Genomic DNA, 22,415 nt, shown 5'->3' on the forward strand with positions numbered 1-22,415 from the left:
AATTATTGGGTCATATAATATTTCTATGTTTAATTTTTTGAGAACCCTCCATACTGTTCCACAGTGACTCTACCAATTTATATTCCTATGAAAAGTGTACAAAAGTTCCTTTTTCTCCACATCCCCATCAACACTTGTTATTTTTTGTCCTTTTTTTTAAGTCATTCTGACATGTATTTTAAATAGGCAGATATAACTAAAGCATAGACACTGCACAGTTGCAATAATATTTATTTATATTTGATCCAAACCACAAGTCTAAAGGAAAACATTGCTTTATTCATAATTTAAGCATCAGTTTGCAATGCAGGTCATATCCTTAAGCCTTTTAGGTTTGAAAATTAGATAAACTTGCCTCTCTTTTCTTACTAATGGATGAAAGTTTGTAAAAAAGTAAGATCAAAAAACAGGCACTCAAATTATATTTTGTTTAATGAAAAACATTCACATTCTCAAAAAAATTTGTCAAGCTAGATGCTTATTTTGATAAAGAAGATATTGGTATCATTGCATCAAGCTATAAAATAGGTAATTTGCTCTGACTGTAATCCAATAATGTATCAAATGTACTGTCAATTATTAGTAAAACTAGATATAACAAAGTAAATGAAAATGTTCCCCACAGTCAAATAATCATAAGATGTTTCTTTTCTCACTTCATTTTGTGTTAGTGTATCATTCAACAATAGGCCATTATCAGTAAAGACTGATTATGCTATATTGATGTTTACCAAACAAAGCATGACCATTTAAATAGACATAAGACAGTTACAAAATGGTTTATCCTCTATTTTTAGTAAATACTCCTGTATCTCATGACTAAGTGGATTTGAATGAATGCCTTTACAGATGTACATGTGATAAAGAAGGCGAGGTAGAAAAATAAAAAAAAGATAATGTGAAGTCAACAAGTCAATCCGTATTGTCATTCAAAGATGAATCTGATGCTCTGGCTGTTGAACTTAACCAAATTGTCATTAATTCCTTTCTAATTGTTTTACCTCATTAGATGTAATTCTTATTGTTTAATTCTTCAGTGGGCAAATAAAATCCTCTATGGATGAAGCATGCCTTCAACTACTTTTGTATCTTTCAGAATTCTCAGTACAGAATAATGAATGCAGGAGGTACTAAATACATACTTGGTGTTTGAATGAATGGCAGTCAATTTCGGGAAAATAACATGAACAAGTCATTCCAATAAGTTGTGAAAAAATGTTTCAGTATTCTAAGCAAACTTTGTTTAGAATTTAAAAGAGGACTCCTGAATATTCTTAATTTAAACATTATTTTCCATCTGTGGTTTCACTATTATACTACATCTAAAGAGGACTCTAAAAAGATTTACATGATGCCAGGCCATTGGGAAGGCTCTTTGCTCTCAAGGACTAGTAATAAAGGGCAATGGCACTTCAGAGTAAGGTTTTAAAGAAATTGATATTCTATGCATATCAATTTACAATATGCACCTTTACGCAAATAAGTTCATAGCATACATGCCAATGAGACAAATGATTGACTAGCTCAAATGCTGAGCTGCTCTGATTCTAAGCTGAGCCACAAGAATGTTTGATGGTTCACAGAGGAAATGGATCATTGACCATGTTTCTGTTGAATAGGGAATCAGTTTGCAACCAGAATTAACACAAAAGAGCAGAGTTTAAAACCAGTTTGCAGGTAAGCAATGGGCAGAATATAGTTTCCAGATTAGAGAAGAAGAATGGTATTAACAAAATCATTGCTGGTTTAAAAACAAACTGTCAGCAGCTATTTTGTAGAAAGCTTTAGGGAAAAGCAACATCAAATAAACCTGATTACGGGGTTGTCACTACTTGCCTAAAGAGGAAGGACAGGAAACAAATATCAGAACGTCTTGCAAGTATAATTTTTCTTAAAATGGGGGCCAAACACACCTTGCAGCAGATTCATTGGCTGTGTGTGTATGTATGTGTGTATGTGAGAGAGAGAGAGACAGAGAGAGAGAGAGAGAAAATATATAGACTTTCAGGCCCTCCCGTGGATATACTGAATTACAAATTTAGAGTGTGGAGTCTAAGAGTAAGTAATTCTTAAACACACTAAGAGTGAAGATACCATGCATTACCCTTAAATAGCACAGCCATCATTATATAAAATTTTCTGGTGGGTTCACTAGAGAAGTTGGGTTCAGTACTATTCAATGAATCCTTTTGTCAAGATTAGAGTGTTTAAAGAAGAGAGATTAAGAAAGCGGACAGGACAGCTAAGTGGTAGACCTTAAATAATATCTTATTTCAGAGTCCTGGAGAACCAAAACCTATGAATTACAATCAGGGCTCTGCATCTGGATCCTTAAAAATAAATAAATAAGTGACATTCAACACAAACAAAAATTTGTCATAAAATTATTTGAAGAATTCCAAAAATCTTTAAAACACATTACACATCAACATCACTACCAGTAACTGGAATTACAACGCTAATTTGAATAATACAGAAACCATCCGACTCTTTCATTTATAAATTATTTCAACAAACACAGTGTCAGGCACTGCTGTGACCCCTTAAGATTCCAGAAAAACAGACAAGAGAAGACCTAGTTACAGTGCTTTGTGCTCTGGGTTATGTTAGAGAGGCCTGTCTAAACTGAAGAGCAGAGAAAGTTTTTCTCAAGGAAGCAGCAATTTAAGCCAATCTGAAGCCTGAGCTATCTCAGTTAAGGATATAAGCAATAGGGCTTCAGGTGGAGGAATAGCATGTGCAATATTTCCTAGGAGTCAGAGTATCGTGGCTCTAGGGTGAGAATTCCTTGATTTATGTTCCTATTCCCTCACTTACTAGATTTGTGACCTTGGGGAAATCACGTCACATCTTTAAACGTCAGTTTCTTCATCCTAAAAATGGGAATAATAATAATGTTATGTCATGAAGATATTGTTAGAATCAAAGAAGAAAATGCAAATAAAGTTCTTCACATGGCAATATGCACACAGTAAGTGCTGAACATGTTAGCCATCACTGTCTCTCACTGTCACTGCGGTCGGTAGAAGGGAGAAAGAGAAGCAACAGAAGACTCCGGAGTGCCTTGTAAAAACCAGGTGAATCTTTAGCAAATGTCTAAAGCCACCGAACCAAAGAGGAACTTTGATGGCTTCTGAAAATATTGCAGCCCATCCACTTAATCTTTACTAAATAAACCAGAGATGAATTATGGACAAACTAATCATAGTCTCATCTTTGAGCTATGTTTTCAAAACAGCAAATAGGCATAGGAACAAGCGCAGAATTTGCACCTCACTTAAGCCAAGTTTTCAACGTAAATGGGAAGCTTCAGTTGGCAAAATTAGAAGCTTCTCATTGGTAGCCGTAATACCAGTAATTGGTCACAGAAGCATCAGCGTGAGGCCAATGTACTTAAACAAAACATTTGTCTCTTAGGTATCTTTCCTTTGAAACTTTAATAATTGACCAAAATTAATGTCAATCCACACAAAAATTACATAGTTAACAAAATTATTATTTTTTCCAAATATATTTTGATTCAAATAAAAAGTATTACTTATTTTCTTTTGTGTTTAGGGCTTTTTGTTGTTCTAGTTTTGTTTGTTTCCAATGAGCTTTCATTCTGATTTATTTATTTTTATTTATTTATTTATTTACAAGGTATTTCCCCCAATTTTGCTCTTACTTTGATGTTTTTATTCTCTTGTTTCTTTGTGCTATTGCTCTGGATATTTTTATCAAAATTAGAAAAACTTCAATGCTAATATAAAACTCAGTGTTTTAAGAAATCATTGAAGATAGAGTCATCATTGGAAAATAGTATTTTTGCTTTACTCCTCCAAGCTTGAAGCAGTTTTGTTTGTTACCTGTATAATTAGTGGTTGTATATATTTGCTTTTTCTTTTGAATGTTTTTTTTCCCTTGTATCTTACCTCACCATTGAGTTTGTCTATATAATACTCATAAAGTGTAAAACCTATTTATCCCATAGTTTCTTCCACAGACAGACACTATTTAAAATATTAGCAAAACGTTTCTTAAATGCTATTATATAACATTTATTTATGCCTTATTACATGCTAGGCATTACACTAATTGTTTTACAGATATTAACTCATTTAATTCTCACAACCATCTTATGTCATAGATGCTATTATTTAGTATCTGGGAGGTCTAATTAACTTACCCATGTCACACAGCTAGTAAGTGGCAAAGACATTATGGAAACCAGAAACTCTGGCTCCACAATCTAGAAACTTAACCAAAATATTTATTTACTACTCTGTGCGATAGATTCACACACACACACACACACACACACACACACACACACAGTTTCCACTGTGTGTTTCATTTTGAAGACAATAAACCTATATTAGGTATATTATGTAGGAAAATGGGAAAAGAAGTGAAAATGTGGTCTACTAGTTTTGTTGTTTTCCTGTTTTTTTTGTTATTTGCCTTTGTTATTTTCTTTTTTCTAAAAGAGAACTTGTGTATACTGAATGCAATTCACTCTATTAGGACTTTAAAATGAAGAAAGAATGCTCACAAATTGTGCAGAGAATCTGGATCTCTGTTATTGGGCGAGCTGATATGGAAAGTATAGTGAATGTATGGCAGTTACAAGCAGCACATCTGATGGCCAAAAGCAACGTGGATAAGTCTATAAAATATTTAGATTATGGTGAAAAATTAGTAGACAGAATAAGATATTTAATACAACCATTAAATTAAATTAAAAACATGCATATGCAATATGAAATAAACATTTGATAGGAATACTTATGAACAACAACAAAAAAACCCACTGCATATAAAAAATCTCTCTTTTGGGTAGGAAATGACAAATGGATTTGAGACAAAAGTGGTGCATAAGAAAGTAAACAGGTGAAAGCTTTGCATAGTTCAAAGATGGTAACATGCCAAGAGGTGAGGCATCTTATTAACTCACCCTCAACATCTGAAATACAAATATGTATAATGAAGGAAAGATAGAACGAAAAAAGGGAGGAAGGAAAGAATGAAGGAAGGAAGAAAGGAAAGAAGGGAAAAAGAGAAAGTAAGGACAAATCTTAATTACTTGAGAAATCAGATTTTCCCAAAATGTTAGAGATAACTTGTGTAGCAATTATTATGTATAAATTTTAATTCAAATTTGAATAAATTCATTGAATGTCACTTTATGTATTTATAAAACAAAGGTAATAAACCTTATCTCTCCAACATAGAAATCAGAACTCAAAAATAGTCCAAGCTCCTTTTCTGCTAGGATGAAGGTATATAGCTTGAGATCCATCAGACTTGCCCAGGCAAGGTATTGATTCAAATGGGCAACTTAAGATACTCAGTTCTTCATGAAGTTCTCATTTTTTTGCTTTCTGCCAGTGATGATGGTAGTAAAATATGAATATTTTCTGGTGACAATACTGAAGATTTTTCAGTACAAGTCTGAGACTCTGAAAGAACAATGCTGCTAGAGACACTATCAGTTGCAGTAAAGTCAAGTCTCTGCCATTCACTGCTTCATGGCTATAGTGGCAATGTTTCCCTTCATCGAGCCAATTCAAGTGTAGAGTATCGAGCATTTCTTCTAGAAACATAGCCTCCAGTCTTTGAATTTATTCTTCTCCTTGACTGTATGAGCCACTTAATATCCTGTATTAAAGACCTTTTCTGTTTAAAACAACCAGAGTAGATTTCATTTGCAATGAAGAAAACAGACCTTAAAAACAAAAATTGTTCCCCAAAGAGAAATGTTTCAGGCAATAGTCTTTAAGGGAATGGGACTATAGACCCTGTGCCTCGCCTTAGTTGTATTTCAATGTAGCAAGGACCTATTTAGTATTCAGGGGTGGTAATCTAACAATGCCTGGTATGTAATGGCATGTTTCATCACCTGAGGTCCCCTCAAAAAAAAGGGCTTCTGGAAGGTAGTATTTTGGGTGACCAAATTCCACCTGTTTTAGTATTATAAAAGTATGAAAAATAGATGAAATATGGGAAGAATTGGCTGTATCCAAGTGCACAGCAGAATTTAAAGTAATAAGAAGCTTAAAATTTAAATTTTCAGCTCATGTCATACTGAGATCATCAGAGTCTCCCTGCCAAAAGTCCTCTAATTCAAGTGAGAAGGATAACAGAGCTTCACATCAAAATCTAAATCTTATTTCATAGAATTCCAGAATTGTAAAAATGATTGAACTTATTGCATTGCCTTATGAGAAAATGAGGCCACTTATTGGAAGAAAAAGTGAAATCCTGAACATTGGAATACAGATATGTGGAAGAATTCAGATAACTCAGAATATTCTCAACTTCTAAGATTTACTGAGTCTTTCTTGCTACTGGATTCAGTTGTTCCACACTTGACTGAGGAAGTGGTTTCTTCACGTTTTCATTACCAAGCCCACACCCTATCTAAGATTGTTAACTGATAGATGGAAGCAATTCTCTTCCTGCCCAAACCTATTACTCCATCTGAACTCAGAATACCAACATTTTCTTGAAAGCAAGTTATCTAGTCAATATTGCGGGCAAGAAACTTCTTGGATATAAGACTCACAAGATTCTATAACTTAAATTTGCCAAAGCATAAGAAATGTGTGGAAAAAATGGATTTTATGAGTTTCTCAGATGTGTAAGAGTTGGAAACAATTTAATTCAAGCTACTATAAATGCATGATTAGAGATTCTGGATTCAATGTGCTTCTCCAGGTCACTGGCACAAGTGCTAAATGTTTCTTCAATTTGTTGACCAAAATTTGGACTGAAAGGTGGCCAAAGTTAAATAAAGTTCTAAAACTAGGAATTCCTTATTTTTTTAAGATTTTATTTATTTATTTGAGAGAGAGAATGAGATAGAGAGAGCAAGAGACAGGGGAGGGCCAGAGGGAGAAGGAGACTCCTCGCCGAGCAGGGAGCCGGATGCGGGACTTGATCCCGGGACTCCAGGATCATGACCTGAGCCGAAGGCAGTTGCTTAACCAACTGAGCCACCCAGGCGCCCCAGGAATTCCTTGTTTTAATGTAGAAGAAGGAATTAAATGACCTGCTGAAATAGAAGTGCTAAAATGGATTTATATTTTAAGACCTATGAAACTACCCACATCTTCAGGAGACATTTTCTTTTCATAATGATAAATAAATTCATGGCAGTGCCACAATCATAAACAAAATCTCTATGTTTTCTGTTCTCTATACTTGAGAACACAGAAGTTGAAGCTGCAGTGAAATAATTTTTGGTTTCTTTATGGTTCAGGTGTGGAAAAGGCCAAATAGTAGCACTTTCTATTGGAAGGGGTAGGCATAAATTTCATAATAGGCAGCAGGGTTTGGATGGCAAAAAGTTTAGTACTCTGGCATTCAAAGACCAAAATTATGGGCCATTTGATTTGTGTCCCTAAAGACATGAAGGTCTGAGAATTACAAATCAAAATTTAGTCACGATATCTTACCAGTTCCCAAACCTGAGTTAGTTTACACATGTTCCCTGACTTAAGATGGTCCAACTTACATTTTTTTTGACTTTATAATGTTGCAAATGTGATACACACTCAATAGAAACCTTACTTAGAATTGTGATCTTTACCTGGGCTAGTGATTTGTAGTATGATACTCTTTCATGAAGCTGGGTAGCAAGCCGCAGCTCAGTCAGACACAAAGTCACAAGGATAAACAACAAACAGCACTTAAAACCATTCTGTGGCTGGGCAACCCCCTGATTGTCACTTTTAGTACAGTATTCGATAAATCACATGAGTTATTTAACACTTTATTATAAAATAGGTTTTGTGTTAGATGATTTTGCCCAACTGTAGGCTAATGTTGATTTCTGAGCACACTTAAGGTAGGCTAAGCTAAACTCTGATGTTTGGCAGGTTGGGTATATTAAATGCATCTTTGACTTAGATTGATCATAAATCCAGGAAGATCTGTATTTACCCCATAGTCCCTTAAATGAAGAGAAAGGTGATTGCCTTTAAAGAAGGATTGTGCAATAGCAACATCTATTAACACTGTATATCTGCCTTTTAGCTTCTCTATACTCTATATTTCTGACTATTTCTAAATAAAAGGGGAGGCGGGAGGAGTAAATGCCCAGATCTTTCACTGGTTATTGAATACTGTGTCTGGGCTAACATGAATCCTTGTGGATTCCAAATACCACTAAGAAACACTGATCTGGGTGGACGTTATGGGGATAAGGTGATGAATGAGATGTTGTTCTGAGCCCATATTAACAATTGGCACAGTGATGCCTTCTCCATCTTAGCCTTTGATTCTTTCACCAGGTCATTGGTATATAGTTGGAAGATTTACCTTGCACCTGGAAGAAACCTCTGTCTCTGAGGCCCATGAAGTAAAATCTGTAAAACTACAGTAATGGCCAAATTAAAGTATCTCCATCTTACCAAAAGAGTAAGCACAAATCTTTATTGTATCTGTGGGGGAATGAAGAAATTAGTGCCACCATAAAAAATATGGAGGAATAAAGAGTGGAGGTTATGACCTTTAAATGACTTGTTTAGTCTGAGCAGAAGACAAACTAATTTTGCCGAACTATGCATTTAATCAGGTGGTGATTACAAACACAGCCGATATGGTCTCTCCACTGATGAAAATCAAAAAATATCATCACCATTGTTTAGTAATGGTCTAATCGGTGACAACAAACTTTTTTAACATCTCAATACACAGAAACCACAGAAAACATTTGTTGCCACCTTGGCAAGAGCGACAACATACTTTCACCATCTTGTTTCAGTATTCTCTTAAATTTCCTGCTCTACAGCATAATTCAGTCCTCAGGGAACCCTGATCATCTCAATATCCTAAGATGTATCATGCTGGTTGACTACATGAATGGCATCAAACTGAAAGTATTTGATGGAATGGGATTATCATGTACCCCAGACACTTTTGCAAGAACCAAGAAATAAAAACCATCAAAATATAGGGGCATCTTTCTTAATGATATTTCTACACTTGATCTTAGCCAAAAGGCCGAGAAACAATCTTAGTGATATTTCTGATACTCTGGGACAGGTTGGGACATGCCCTCCAAAATGTTTGCTGCATTTTGCAACTCATATCATGTCAACCAAACCCTCTGAAGATAGAATCCAAGAGCCTAAGATTAATTCAAAACAAAGTTTGGTCTATTTTACCTCAGAATTAGAATTCTGTAGCTTTGCATATTAAAATATTAGTAATTTAGGGTATTGTTTGTTTGTTTGTTTTTGGTTAGAATGAGCTTATTCTTTCTTGGGATAAAATATACATTTGTATATATTTAAAAAGCTTTAAATTTTAAATTTGATAGAGTATGCCTAGAGCAAAATTATTTTAAAATAAAAACTTTAAGAATATGTTTATAGAAAAATGTGGTAATGCACACTGTTTTGTGAGTAGATAATGAAACTTAAAAAATATTCGCTTTTAATAGAATTTTAATTCTCATACTATGTGTTGATGTATCACTCACTCTATCTATCCATTCATCCATCTATCCACCTAACTATCCAATAGATATTTTAGATAAAAAAAACAGAAGAACAACAGAAATGTTGTTATGTAAATAATCTAAATATTTTTTTTAAAGGAAAGGTTATCATGTGTACTTCAACTTTTTGAAAGAATGTATTGCATAAAGCACACAAACTCACTAGGAAGCTGGAGGAACTCACTCAGTATCCCTTTTCTAAGTTTAAGAATTTAAAAAATTCATGGTTTGCATTTTCATCATTTTATCCACTTTGCAACCTATTTGTTGAGTTCTCTACATAATTAACATATTTCCATTGTATTTTCCTATCATTTTCCCCTCCAACAGACAGCACTTATCTTCCTGTAAAATACTTTTTTTTCTCATTTTTCCCCTTTCAGATGTGTTTATTTTTCTTGACCATGAAAATCCTTACAATTTTACAATGCTTTCCTGTCAACCTCGGTACTATTTGCTGCATCTTACAAGGAACCTAAAGTCCAACTAATTCTAGTATTCTTAAAACTTTGTATTTGGGATTTTGTTTTGTTTTGTTTTTTAAGTAATCTCTACACCCAACATGGAGCTCAAACTCACAACCCTGAGATCAAGAATCACATACTCCATCAACTGAAACAGCCAGATGCCCCAAAACTTTATATTTTGACTTTACCTATTAAATTACATGTAAAAAAGTACCATTTGAATTTAGACAACTTCTCCAAGAACAAGGTGCTAGACTTCATAATGATATAATGACTGAGAAAGTGTTTTAAATACTGTATAAACATCCATAAATTTATCATTTAATCACTATCTTCAGCACAAAATCATTATTTACCTTTATAGACCAATCAGCTAGGGTTACCTAATCAATTTCAGTTCCTAGCTTAATGAAAGATTCTCATCTTGAAAAAAATTGCTAGTTTTTCTTCTTGTACTTTAAAATATCATTTTGAATCTGGACAGTTCAGACTGTGCACTAAAACTGCAATAGATGACTGATGTCAACCTTCTGTGACCATCTCAAGTGACCTCAAGGAGAAACCAAAAACAAGAAGAACCGGAAAACCAGTTAAGCAGATGCAGGCCAGTAATATTTTTGAATAATCCGATATGATAGAAACAGAATGTATTAAGACGACAGAAGGCTCTTTCACATGCCTACATGGAAATCAGTAAACCTTACCTTCTACAACCAAACAAATTGTACCTTGGGACGCACACTATACAATGGAGAACTGCTTGCAAGGATGGATACCCTTTTCCCTTTTTGCACATAATCCTCTGTAAACTGACATGCTTTGGAGTTCTTCAGAGCAATTTAAAGTACTGTCTCCTGGGCTATAGTCCTCATTAAGACACCGAATAAAACATTTATTAAACTATTTTAGGTTGGCTTTTTTTTTTTATTCAACAACACACTGTGTTGATGTCACAGAAATAAATCAGAAAATGCCAAAATAAATTACAAATCTGAAATGAATCTATTACAAAAGAAATGCATTTCTAAAAAAACCCTCCTTAAAAAAGATTGATCTGTTGAAAGAAATTTTATATAAAAAACACATAGAGCACAAATAATTTGCTTCAATTTAGTGCTTAAAATATTCAAATATTAAAAAGTAACTACTACAGCCCATTTTCCATAATGTTGGTACTTGATAAATATGCAGCAATAGTGATATTAAACATAAGACATCCTAAGAGCTACTTGAAGTTAACAATTTTTGTGAAAACTGAGACTTAGTTTGTCTGGAAGAGTCAGATACTAAGAAAAATCTCTTCTTGTTTTGATTTTTTTTTTTTTATGTTTGCAAAGCTTTTACAGTATGTGTATCCTGAGAACTTGGAAAAAATAGCAACTAAAATATCTGCTCCGAATACAAATGTTTATTTTATATGATAGCTGTGCCTTGAACAGCTGGATGAAAATTATTCTTTCATGGTATTTAAGGTACACTTTGCAGTCTGAACAGACTAGCAAGTCAAAGACAACTAAAGCAAATATTTATTAAGTATATCATTTTAAAAGTGTACAGTCATTTCCTATACCTAGCTCATCAGAGAAATATCATTCAAGTAAGTTGAGGTTATGCAAGCTAGAAATTGTTCTCCCTGAGGAATACAACTCTTAGTGATTATTCAAAATGTTTTCAATATTAATGGAAGACTCATACATGGAACCAAGTAAAGTTGAAAGATGTTGCATGAGAAGCCTGAAATCACATGTTATAAAACCAGTATTTTTCTGATGTGGGAAGGCAGTTCACATTTACTGAACACTTGTGACTAGATACTGTGATAGAATATTGACATATACCAGTATTGTCAGCAGCTGAGTCTAGAGTGAAGGAAAACTTAATTTTCACTATTCCTATCCAGCTCTTTAACACTTTTATTAGTTCTACCTTAGGTTAGGGAGCAAATGGAGAAAAATATAAAGGATTCACTTAGGTAAGTGGCATATATGTGTGCAATGTTTTCTCTCATAGAATAAAAAAAATGGACATCTATTCAACATGGATAAGAATCTCTAGAGTATTTAGAATGATTCTTAGTGAATTACTCAATTACTTTCATATCATCCAGGCTGCTCTTGAATATTTCCCTTGGCTTAATCAATCAGAAGCAACTATGAACTCAACTGTATGCATTTTCTTTTTCTCAAGAGGTAATGACTTGATTTACCTGACACATTCAATATAATTCAAATTATTTTGGCCGAGACGTGGTTACCAACAGCATTCTTTTGTCAACCCAGTCATTCTACAACCTACAAACTTATACTAATGTATGTCCAATTCTATTCAGTCAAACACATCCTGTTTCATTGTGAATATGCTGGCAAGGATGTCCTCACTGAAAAGAAGTCCAGCTGGGGTACTAAAAAGTGTGACAAGTTTATGCCCATGGACTGAGAACTGTGGCCAGGGAATAGAGGGAAGTTACATTTAATGCCTCATCCTACCCACACATCTGTTGTTGACAAAAACAAGTCATAAATTGCCCACGGGCTTTGAATGATTTTTGTCACATAATAGGTTGAATTATTAATTTAATAATAGTCTATCTTTGGTTTTCATTTTACCAGAAAAGAAGTCCTCTATATTGATTTACTTAAAATCGCATAGCTGAGTGGAAATTGGGGGGGGGGGTGAATTAGTAGCTCAAGCAGAATTGTATTCCCTTCTCCTTAATAATTACTCCCCAGTAATTCCAAGATCTTCATATGGAACATAAATGTGTTTTCATGTACAGTTCAGCTATTCTAACTTTGATAAATGGATTATCAAAGAAAAATTCATTTTGTACATTATTTTAATAATAATAGAAATAAGAAAAGCCTATTTCAATGTGCAAAGAAAATTCAGCTGTGATGCCAAAAAAACAAATAAACAAGCAAATAGAACCTGCCTGATTATCTGCTAAATTAATGAAATAAACAAAAAAAAACAATGTAAACAAAACAACAAAATATGTAGATTTGAGCTATCATAATTGCATGTGTGAAATTTGAGGTAAAAATTTTTGCTACAAATGAATTTGAGCCAGAAATGTCTTTTTAATAAAAAAAATCAATTGAAACACATTTTTCTTTCCCTGTCCACGTATGAGTCTGCTAAGAAAGCCTTAGCTTTTATTTGTTTAAAACTAAATAAAGCATTTTGAGATATAGTCTACTTTAAGTCCTAACCTTGTGATTTATGGGAAGATCTCACGCAGTCAGCCCTCGCTTAGCTATAGAGATAATTGACAGAGCTCGGCCTAAGGTACATGATTTGGCTGGACATCACACTTACCTGCTTGATTTGTGGTTACATTTACAGACACATACTGCCGGGCTCCTGGGCTCAAGTCGGACACTCCATTCACTGCCTCAATCTCAAAGGTATAGTTTGTGTGAGCGAGCAGATCCACCATCATGACAGAGGTGTTTTTCAGGCCGATTTGCCGGGGGAGGTACCTGACATGACCGCCACACTCCTCACACACACCTGCATGGGAGTTGCACTTCTTGCATGCAATATAATATGATACATCTTTCCTTCCACCAGTGTCAGCAGGAGGAATCCATTCCAGAAAGACACTAGTTTCATTAACATTTGAGATGGCATTCCGAGGAGCTGAGGGGGGTCCTGGTTTGCAAAGTAAAGTGAGAAAAACATATTTTAAGATGATAAAATTAGGCATTGTTTACTATACAAATCCCTGGTCTGAAGAAAAAAAATAGATTTGTAATCAATCTTTTAAATAGGGCAAATGCAAGAATCATCAATTTGTAATAATCTTTGGAAAATCTTGTTATAGTTTTGTTGGGACGATAGCAGGATTTATACCCTACAGAAATAACTTATCTTGGCATTGTTATAACCACTTGTTTAGTTAAAACATATGTTTTGCTTAGTGTACATGTAAACAATTATGGAGTAAAACTATGTATGTAAAAATAATGTTAGATAAAAAAATTATATATTCAAAAAGTGGTAAGTCCTTTGACAAGTCCAAGGAAAAATTCTCCTTGGGGATTGAACTGATTACTTCCTTATTGAGATCTGTCCCGGAAACCTAGGAAGTACACATGAAGGATTTACTAAGCAATGAGCACAAGTGAAAATAGGATTTGTCAGTGTGGCTCTTGACTACAAATTCTGCAGCAAGTAAAATAGCCTGAGCTTACCTCAAAATGAATTGCATATCCAAAGATAAATCACCAACAACGTTTGAAATCTTCCTCATATGTCAAGAAGAAACTAGAATTTAAGTAGTTGGACATTGCAATGTGTAATGAAACTTCACTTACTTTGATACTGTTTTAATACTGTGGCTCTGCAAATTGTGAATTTTACTTAATTGGAAATCAGAAATTTATTTTAAAAATAACTCTCAAAAACACTATAAGAGTAAGAATTAAAGTGTTCAGATCTTGAAGGATCAGAACAAATTTATATATAAATAATAAACAATATCCATTTGTATATTACTTTATTTCTGAAACGAATAATTAGCTTACTAAAGAGAACTAAAAATTATTCCATATCACTTGTGACAATTGTATACCACTCTGGCGGGGACTGATAAGGGGGGAGGCTTTATGTATTTAGGCATGGGGTATATGGGAAGTCTCTGTGTCTTTTTCTAAATTTTGCTGTGAACCTAAAACTGCTCTAAAAAAATAGTCTTTTTAAAAAGGAATCGCATAATGTCTGTGTCTATAGTTGATTTTCAGGTAGTTAGAGTTATAACTTCAATCATTTGTTAATGTTATATGGTCACATGTCCCCCCCAAAAAATACATTTATATTTGTTTCAGACTTAATATGTAAAACTTCCTGACAGGGAATAGAATGGACTATGGTGGTCGTTGAATGGTTCATAAGCACAAATCAAGCTACTTGGAAGGACATATCTTAGTTCTCTTAATATCTGTTGTTTTAAATATAGAGAATAATATTAATTTCTACCTAACATTTATTAAGCCATGACTCTTGAAGACTAAATTTAAAAGTAATTAAAAAATCCACCTGGTATTTACAAATTGCCATTTAAATTAAAGGACCCCATAACCTAAGAGTTCCCATTTTTGGCAAAATAATCCCCAGCTCAACTATATTTCTGATTGAACCCCGTGAATTTTCCATACATACAACCTCACACACTTCAATATAAAGCAGTTACTTAAGATGGAAATACAGAAGTATTATTTTTTTACTGTGAACTGTAGCTTATTTAATAGTGGAAAGTTATGGAGAAAATGTCATTTGAGATCAAAATGTTACAGGTTTACTTCTGAGAATAAGGTAAAATATACCTGAAATATGTCTAGTTCAGGAAGACATCAAACTTTTTCTTCCTGACATGTGAAATATAACCAAATTAACATATTTCCTCTAAATTTGTAAAATTAAAAAAAAAATCAGAGTTTGACTCTTCCTTTTCTTCTCTCTACAAATAGCCCCTCAAACATTTGGGGGGGAAGTATATGTCTTTTAATGTCAAAATAAAACTCAAATTCAAGTGAAGTCCTAAAGGAGAAGTAGAAAGTAGAGGCTCGGATTGACATACACTTAAAAAATAACCTAATGAAATTCCACTGCCTTGCTGAGATGTGATATATGAACCAAAACAGAGCTATGAGAAGTACCCCTCATTGAAGCAGATTCACCAGAATCTTTTTTTCTTTTCCTGTAAGTTTATAACATTCTATTTTCCACATTTATATATTTATAATATATACATTATATATTATATAAACATATGTTATATATTTATATATTTATACATATATACATCAAAATTATTAAAAGCAGTTGGAACCATAAATTTAATTCCAAAGAGCCAACAGAAAGCAAAATTCCAGACTTTCATGTGAACATGTGAACATCAATCAAGCCATCCATGCAAGGGGATCATATGCAGTATTTGTGGTGCTACGAATGCAACTAAAAACGATACACACACACCCGCAGATTTTATATTAGAAAGATCTTCTACACAAGTCCCAGTAGTGTTTTCAACAAATGCATACAAATTCTTTTGAAACACAGTATTAGAAATCCGCACACCTGGAAACAGAAAATTTGAAGCCCCAAGTCCTATAAGAGGACTAAGTAGTCCCTGCCACCAGAGCACAGTCTTTCCCTCACCCCAAACCTAATGAACTTACAGAAAGGGAGACTCACTTTTACGATGAAAAAGAGAAAGATCATGGCTGGACCACTTAAAGAAAATAACTATTAGAAAATAAATGAAATTTAAAAGATAATTCAAGATATGGTTTTCTCTCCCTAATTTACCACTCTATTGTCTGGCCACATTTCCCTTTTACTCTCTGGGCATTCTTTTGCTCTGATAATTAAAATAACCTCAACTGTAACCAAAACACATCACATGCAATCATAGTTTATGTCTCCTCTACTCAAATGCATCCTCCCAAAAGTGTATATAATAATACCATTTTATTTATTTGAAAAATAAGTATTTATAATTAGTAATCATCTAACTCATAAAATGATCAGTCTTGTGATAAAAGAATGATCTTTAGCAATGTAAAGCTAATTAATATCAATGATTTGAGAAATTATGAAAATATGTCTCACTGACACTATGAAGTTCAGATGCTGAAATTCAGATAAAACTTCAGTTTGTTGTCATTTGATTAAAGGAATTGTATGTCTGTTTATATTTCATACTAGAATGAATGCTAGATTTCAAAAATTTTGGTCGTCATCTTTGAGAGCAACTGCAGCTGCTAGGATCAAAAATAATAAAACAAGCAAGGTCATGGATACTGAATCTTATGGGGATAGGAGATACACTTTCTTCCCTGCCATTTTGAGTTTTTGTTTGATTTGCCATAGAGACTGTGAATGTGGACAACTTATGAAAGTATTCTTATCAAGCAAATACATAAATGCGTTTCCTTCTCAGAAATAGAAGTGTGGAACACTAGAAAAACAAAACACCCAAAAACATTGATGGATGCGGATGCTTCCACTGCAGATGTTGGAAATAACGTTTACTCTTCATCATTCTAATTATATGATTATGGGATCATATAATTAATAATAGTTAAGGACACTCACTTATAAGGAATAGGACAACTGCTTAGAAGTCCTCGCTAAAGCTTTAGTTTCCTATTTGACTCCTAAATCTGATTTGCCAACCCCCAGTACTCCATGCTCTTGAAGTGTTTCCTGTCTTCCTTCATAAATGACCTTCTTACTGGCCTTTTTCGTTTTGTGGGGCAAATTAGGTAAAAAAAAAAAAAGGCAAAAGTACCATTTATTACATGTTTATGTGATCAAAAGCCTGGCTCGGGAGAAGACGAAGAATGAAAAAAAGTTTACGGTGAAAAGGAAAATGGGTTTATCAGAGTCATGTTTAGCTGTCATGAACATTAAAAGAAATTATAAAATAAAAGAAAAAATTCCTTATCTGTCTCCGATGTTGAATTTGAAATTAGGGAAAATGAATGCTTCTAACAATGAGTAATAAAAGAGACTCCAACTTTTCAGTGCTTACTTAAGAAAATCAAAATCTGGTTTAAAAAACTATTTTGGAAGATTAAACATTATGCCTGTTTTAGGGGAAATGTTAATAGGATGTAACAGGCTCCATCAGGCTCTTTCTTCAAAGTGGTGAAAGTTAGCATCACCAAATATTGGTTGGGTTCCTTACTTGTGCATGCCATTGTGGGTGGATCAGACTCCCTCCTGAAATAATCCTTTTCACAGACACAAGAGGTTGAAGCTTCCTCATGGGTATAACTGTGAGGTGGACATTTGCTGCAGCTCTGGCTGTGAGGTGAGGCTTTGAAGAACCCAGGTCTGCACACTGTCAAAAGAAATAAGAAACTAAGCTTTTCCCTGGAACAGATGCATTGTTTGCTTTGTGAATAATGTCATTATTTTGACTAGTATACACAGATTACATATAACACAATATCGCCATTAATTTCAAAAATGTTTCATAAGCTTCTGAATCATAAATGCCAAGCTATTCATTCAGATAATCAAATATTTAAGTATTTAAATTAAACATATCTGGACTGTGTGTATTTTAGTCATTTTTATGTTGCGGGAGCTTATAGGAAATTATATTATAAAAGGTAAATACTTATATGTATTTAAAACTGAAGTAGTGCTTTGAGTGTAATTTTCATTTATGGTGTTATTAACACAACTTTTGTTGAAGAAATAATATTTTTCCCTATGCTCATAGAATGGTAGGGTACATAGTAGGTGCTCAAAATTTTGTTATTGAATTAATTAATTAATTAATTGGTAGGTGTTAAGAGCTTCATAAATTTTGTTGGATTTGGGAGAATGCATGGATGAGCTGGTGTATCATTCACATTATATTGATTTCAGGGGGAGTCAGATGTTAGGCATTTATTTTACTTTTTTTTTCCATTTTAGAACTTTTATTTGACTCAACAAGCATCTATTCTAGTATCATTCATACTTATACTGTACATATCGTAATGATCTATAAAGGGTAGAAACTGTGTCTTGTTCAATTTTGCATTCATATATTTATCAGTGTTTGACCACAGTAGGTGATCATAAATTATTCTGTAATGCATAAATGAATGAATGACATGGCATGAGGATTTTAACTGAACTATTCAGAATCACATAAAGAATATGTTCTCTGGATATTTTTGTTAACATTCTGTTAGTGGTCAAGTGCTAACAAAATAAATCTTTTTATGAGGCTCATTCCCTAATCTTTTGTATCTTTCTTTCTTCTCAGTGGCTAGTAAAGCCAAACTTTCATTCCAGTTTCCCTCTATGGGCCAATCAAAGACACCAAACCTTTGGTTTGATTACTTTTTAGGGTTTAGATTACATAAAACTCATCTGCCATATATATTTTTTCTATTTTCAAAACTCAGTACATACACTTAAGAGCATTTATTCAAGCATCAATGGAAATTTGCTAAAGCTCAAAGGTGAACTTGTATTTCAATAGAAATTTTTGATAGACATAAGGAATTTGGGCTAATTTTCATGTGCTATAAATGATTTGGGGTTTTAGTAATCCATGCAAAGGCTTTCTGCCATCATCATGAATAATCAGGAATTGACAAAAATGAGAAGGTACTTTTTCAGTAGATCTAATTATAGCGATAACAAAGCCTTAATGCTCTTATAAATTCAGAGAGAATGTGAAGGTATTTGAAAGATAAGAAGAGCTTTTTGATAGTATTAGAGACATTCTTGTAGCTAAATGATTAGGAAAAGATTTAAAATATTATTTTTCTTATAATAGGATTGCTGTAGCAGTCAATACCATTCTTAGCTAAGTTATCCATTTTTTCTTCTTTTATCCTTTTCAATAAAACCATTCTCACTTTAAACACTATTTACTTTCAAAGACAATTCTGCATATTTGGAATTCAATGATCATTTATGAAACAAAATTCAGCTCTTTTCTTTTATTTAATGTCTTTTAACCTAAAAACTTATTTTGATATCGTATGTAACACTTATTAACCCTCCACGGAAACTTTGGAAGCAGAAAGTAATATACATGTAAGTAAAAGTAGATAAATGTATCTTTCTGGTCAGTAGTTCAACAAAACGCTTTCAGCAAGTGTAGTGGGCCAGAAATTTTGCTCGGTACTAGATTACAGAGGTAAACAAGATAGACATGGCTCTGCTTTTGTGAATCTTAAAAGTACTGCATGGGGCACCTGGGTGGCTCAGTTGGTTAAGCGACTGCGTTCGGCTCAGGTCATGATCCTGGAGTCCCGGGATCGAGTCCCGCATCGGGCTCCCTGCTCAGCAGGGGGTCTGCTTCTCCCTCTGACCCTCTTCCCTCTCGTGCTCTCTCTATCTCATTCTCTCTCTCAAATAAATAAATAAAATCTTTAAAAAAAAAAGTACTGCATGAATAATTATAAATATTTCTATGCTAGAAAAAAGAAAGAGCATGGAATTGAACCCTGACACTTAATTTAGACTGGGATGTCAAAAAAAGACTTCCTTAGGAAGCTGAGTCTCTGCTGATATGTTAAAAATTAAAAAGGAAAATTATCCAATTTACATTAGGGGGGCGTTAGAGTGCATTAAACTGCATTGGAGGGGCAAAATCATTGCAAAAGACCAAAATACATGAACAAATAAGGAGATAGAGGAAACTAAAGAATTGATAAGGGTGATCGTAGAATTAAAGTGGCAGAGATAAAGTTAGGGAAAAGGACACCAGGACACACTTTATAGTTTTTATTATTTGAGGTCATTACAAAATTTTAAGCAGGGAAATACTGAGATGACGATGTTTGAGAGATCATTGTGTAGCAGTGTGGATAATGGATTGGAGAGGAGCGGGGATGGAGGCAATTGTTTCTTTGCTTCTGTTGCACTGGTGCAGGAAAAGACTCTTGTTTAACAAGAGTGGTTCCAATGGTGATAGATGAGAGTAGGTGATTTCAGGAGATCCGTCTGAGTAAAAATCAATGAGGTTTCATGATATATTTAATGGGTTAGATGTGAGAGTGGGAAATCCTAAGACTAACTCTAAGGTGTTTGGCTTTCACTGCCCAGGAACTATGGGAGCCACTTTCCTCAGAGAATGCTTGATATGAAATGTGCTTGGGGGAAGATAATGATCAGTTTAAAGTGTTACTTAATTTGAGGTGGCAAAAGAAATCCAAACAGAGATATACAGAGGAGAGCAGTAGACTCAGTGTTATCTAAGAAAAAAATATATATGTATATATACATGTAAAAAGTAATTATTCATTGCCTTCAAATCATGGCCCCAAATCCAAATGGGACATACAATGCTGCTAGACAACCTTAGTATTATTCCTTAGTTAACTTTAGTTTTCAGCATCAACATGATTATTTTGTAGCTTCTCCTCTCTCTTCTTACTCCTTAGAAGCTCTGCTCTAGTGATTCCTAGCTGGTTACATTTGTCTCTGTGCTGAGAAAATAGAAGTCATTAGAGGAACTTGCTCATTTTCCTACCACCAAATCTCCAAACCTATAGCACTTGTAGCCACCTCTCTAACTTTCTTCCTGTTAAAATGCACAGGTATTTTTGATTCTATCAAAGGAAGGTATCTTTATTTTCATTAGGAACCTCATCTCTATTCTCTGAGGGTAATATTTCAAATATCCTTTCTACATGCTCAGTCTCTCTCAATCTCTTCCTTTCAATCTCTGCTCTGTCTGTCTCTCTCTTTCTCGCCTAGTCATTCACATGAGCCCAATACAATTTTCCAGAGCTTTTCAATGTAAACAAAGTGAAACAAAACAAAACAAATAATAACAACAATAAAATATCAATCTCACTTGATCTCAGTTTTCCCTGTAGCTATCCAACAGTTTTGCTCCCCTTCAGAGCACAATTTCTAAAATTACTTTTCCATACATGCATCCCTAGTTCCTATTTTAAATTATACATTGGCACAGTCCACTCCCCTGAAAATTTTCTTGTTAAGATTGCAGTCATTTTATTTCCATACTTCTCAACAGCATTTGATCATGTCCATTTTGGGAAGCTCTAATTAATTTTACTACAAAATGCTAGCATAGCCTGCAAGTTTCCACAAAATATGTAACAAATCCTTCAAATGTGGTCCCCTCCCATCCATACTAAACTACTTATAATTTCCAGTATTTGAGAAACTCCTTTATCTGCTTCTGAATATTGCAGGAAAAGCATTCCAGCCAAAATACAAGTGTAAGTTAAAGGGAAAAAAAACTGTAGTCCCTGATAAGGAATTTGGATTTAATCTGAATGCATTTGGAAAACACTGAGTATTTATTTTTTGAGGGCACTCCTTTTGTCAAGCACTGTGGCCAGGAATATTTATATTGTGGTCAGAAAATACAAATTGTACTTGACACCCTAAAGCTACAACATATTTGGGGAGATAGAAAATAAAAAGTAATAATCAAAAGAAGCAAAATTAACCTTTTTGCATTTTAATCATGGCAACATTTAACAAATAATTATTTAGATAAGTAGTAAGATTTCTTTAAACTCAAACTTGATATGTTTCATTTAAACATAAAGGAAGATTTTGGAGTAAAGTTGTTCCAAAATGACAATTGTACATTACCTAAAAATTATTTAGAAAATATTATGCAAGTCCATTTAAGTTGAACAAGGAGTTGGAGACAAAAACTGCATTCTATGTTGACATGTTTCATCAGTCTGATTTGAAGGGAAGGAAACTATTTTTTTTTGAAGGAAATGTTTTTAATAATTCCTATTCTGTCTATGCTTCAAACGTTCTTTTTAAGAGCCTTTTTCATGATGTTTCTGATGATCTCCATTGCTACATATTCTTTCCTTACACACCTTTTAGACTACCAACTATTTATTAGACATATAGTAAAAATTTTGTCATAATTTTATGTGTATGAATTCTCACCTGCTTTATATAGAGTTGGGAAACTATATAAACATTCTAGAGAATGGAAG

General features: G+C 33.7%; 1 protein-coding gene across 8 annotated transcripts in view; it reads right to left on the reverse strand.

Moving 5' to 3' along the window:
• EPHA5 (EPH receptor A5) overlaps window positions 1–22,415 on the reverse strand; it is a 348,857-nt gene that overhangs the window by 150,710 nt on the left and 175,732 nt on the right. For 7 of the 8 annotated variants that reach the window (XM_027599098.2, XM_035726173.1, XM_035726174.1 and 4 more), the window contains 2 exons: window positions 17,651–17,806; window positions 13,273–13,608 (listed from right to left, as the gene is read on the reverse strand). The exons of the other annotated variant lie outside the window; for it this stretch is intronic. In XM_027599098.2, coding sequence (XP_027454899.1) covers window positions 13,273–13,608; window positions 17,651–17,806 — 492 coding nt within the window. The remainder of the gene's footprint in view (window positions 1–13,272; window positions 13,609–17,650; window positions 17,807–22,415) is intronic. 8 annotated transcript variants of the gene reach the window in all.

The sequence above is a fragment of the Zalophus californianus genome, chromosome 2 (assembly GCF_009762305.2).
Source record: "Zalophus californianus isolate mZalCal1 chromosome 2, mZalCal1.pri.v2, whole genome shotgun sequence".
Lineage (NCBI taxonomy): Eukaryota > Metazoa > Chordata > Mammalia > Carnivora > Otariidae > Zalophus > Zalophus californianus.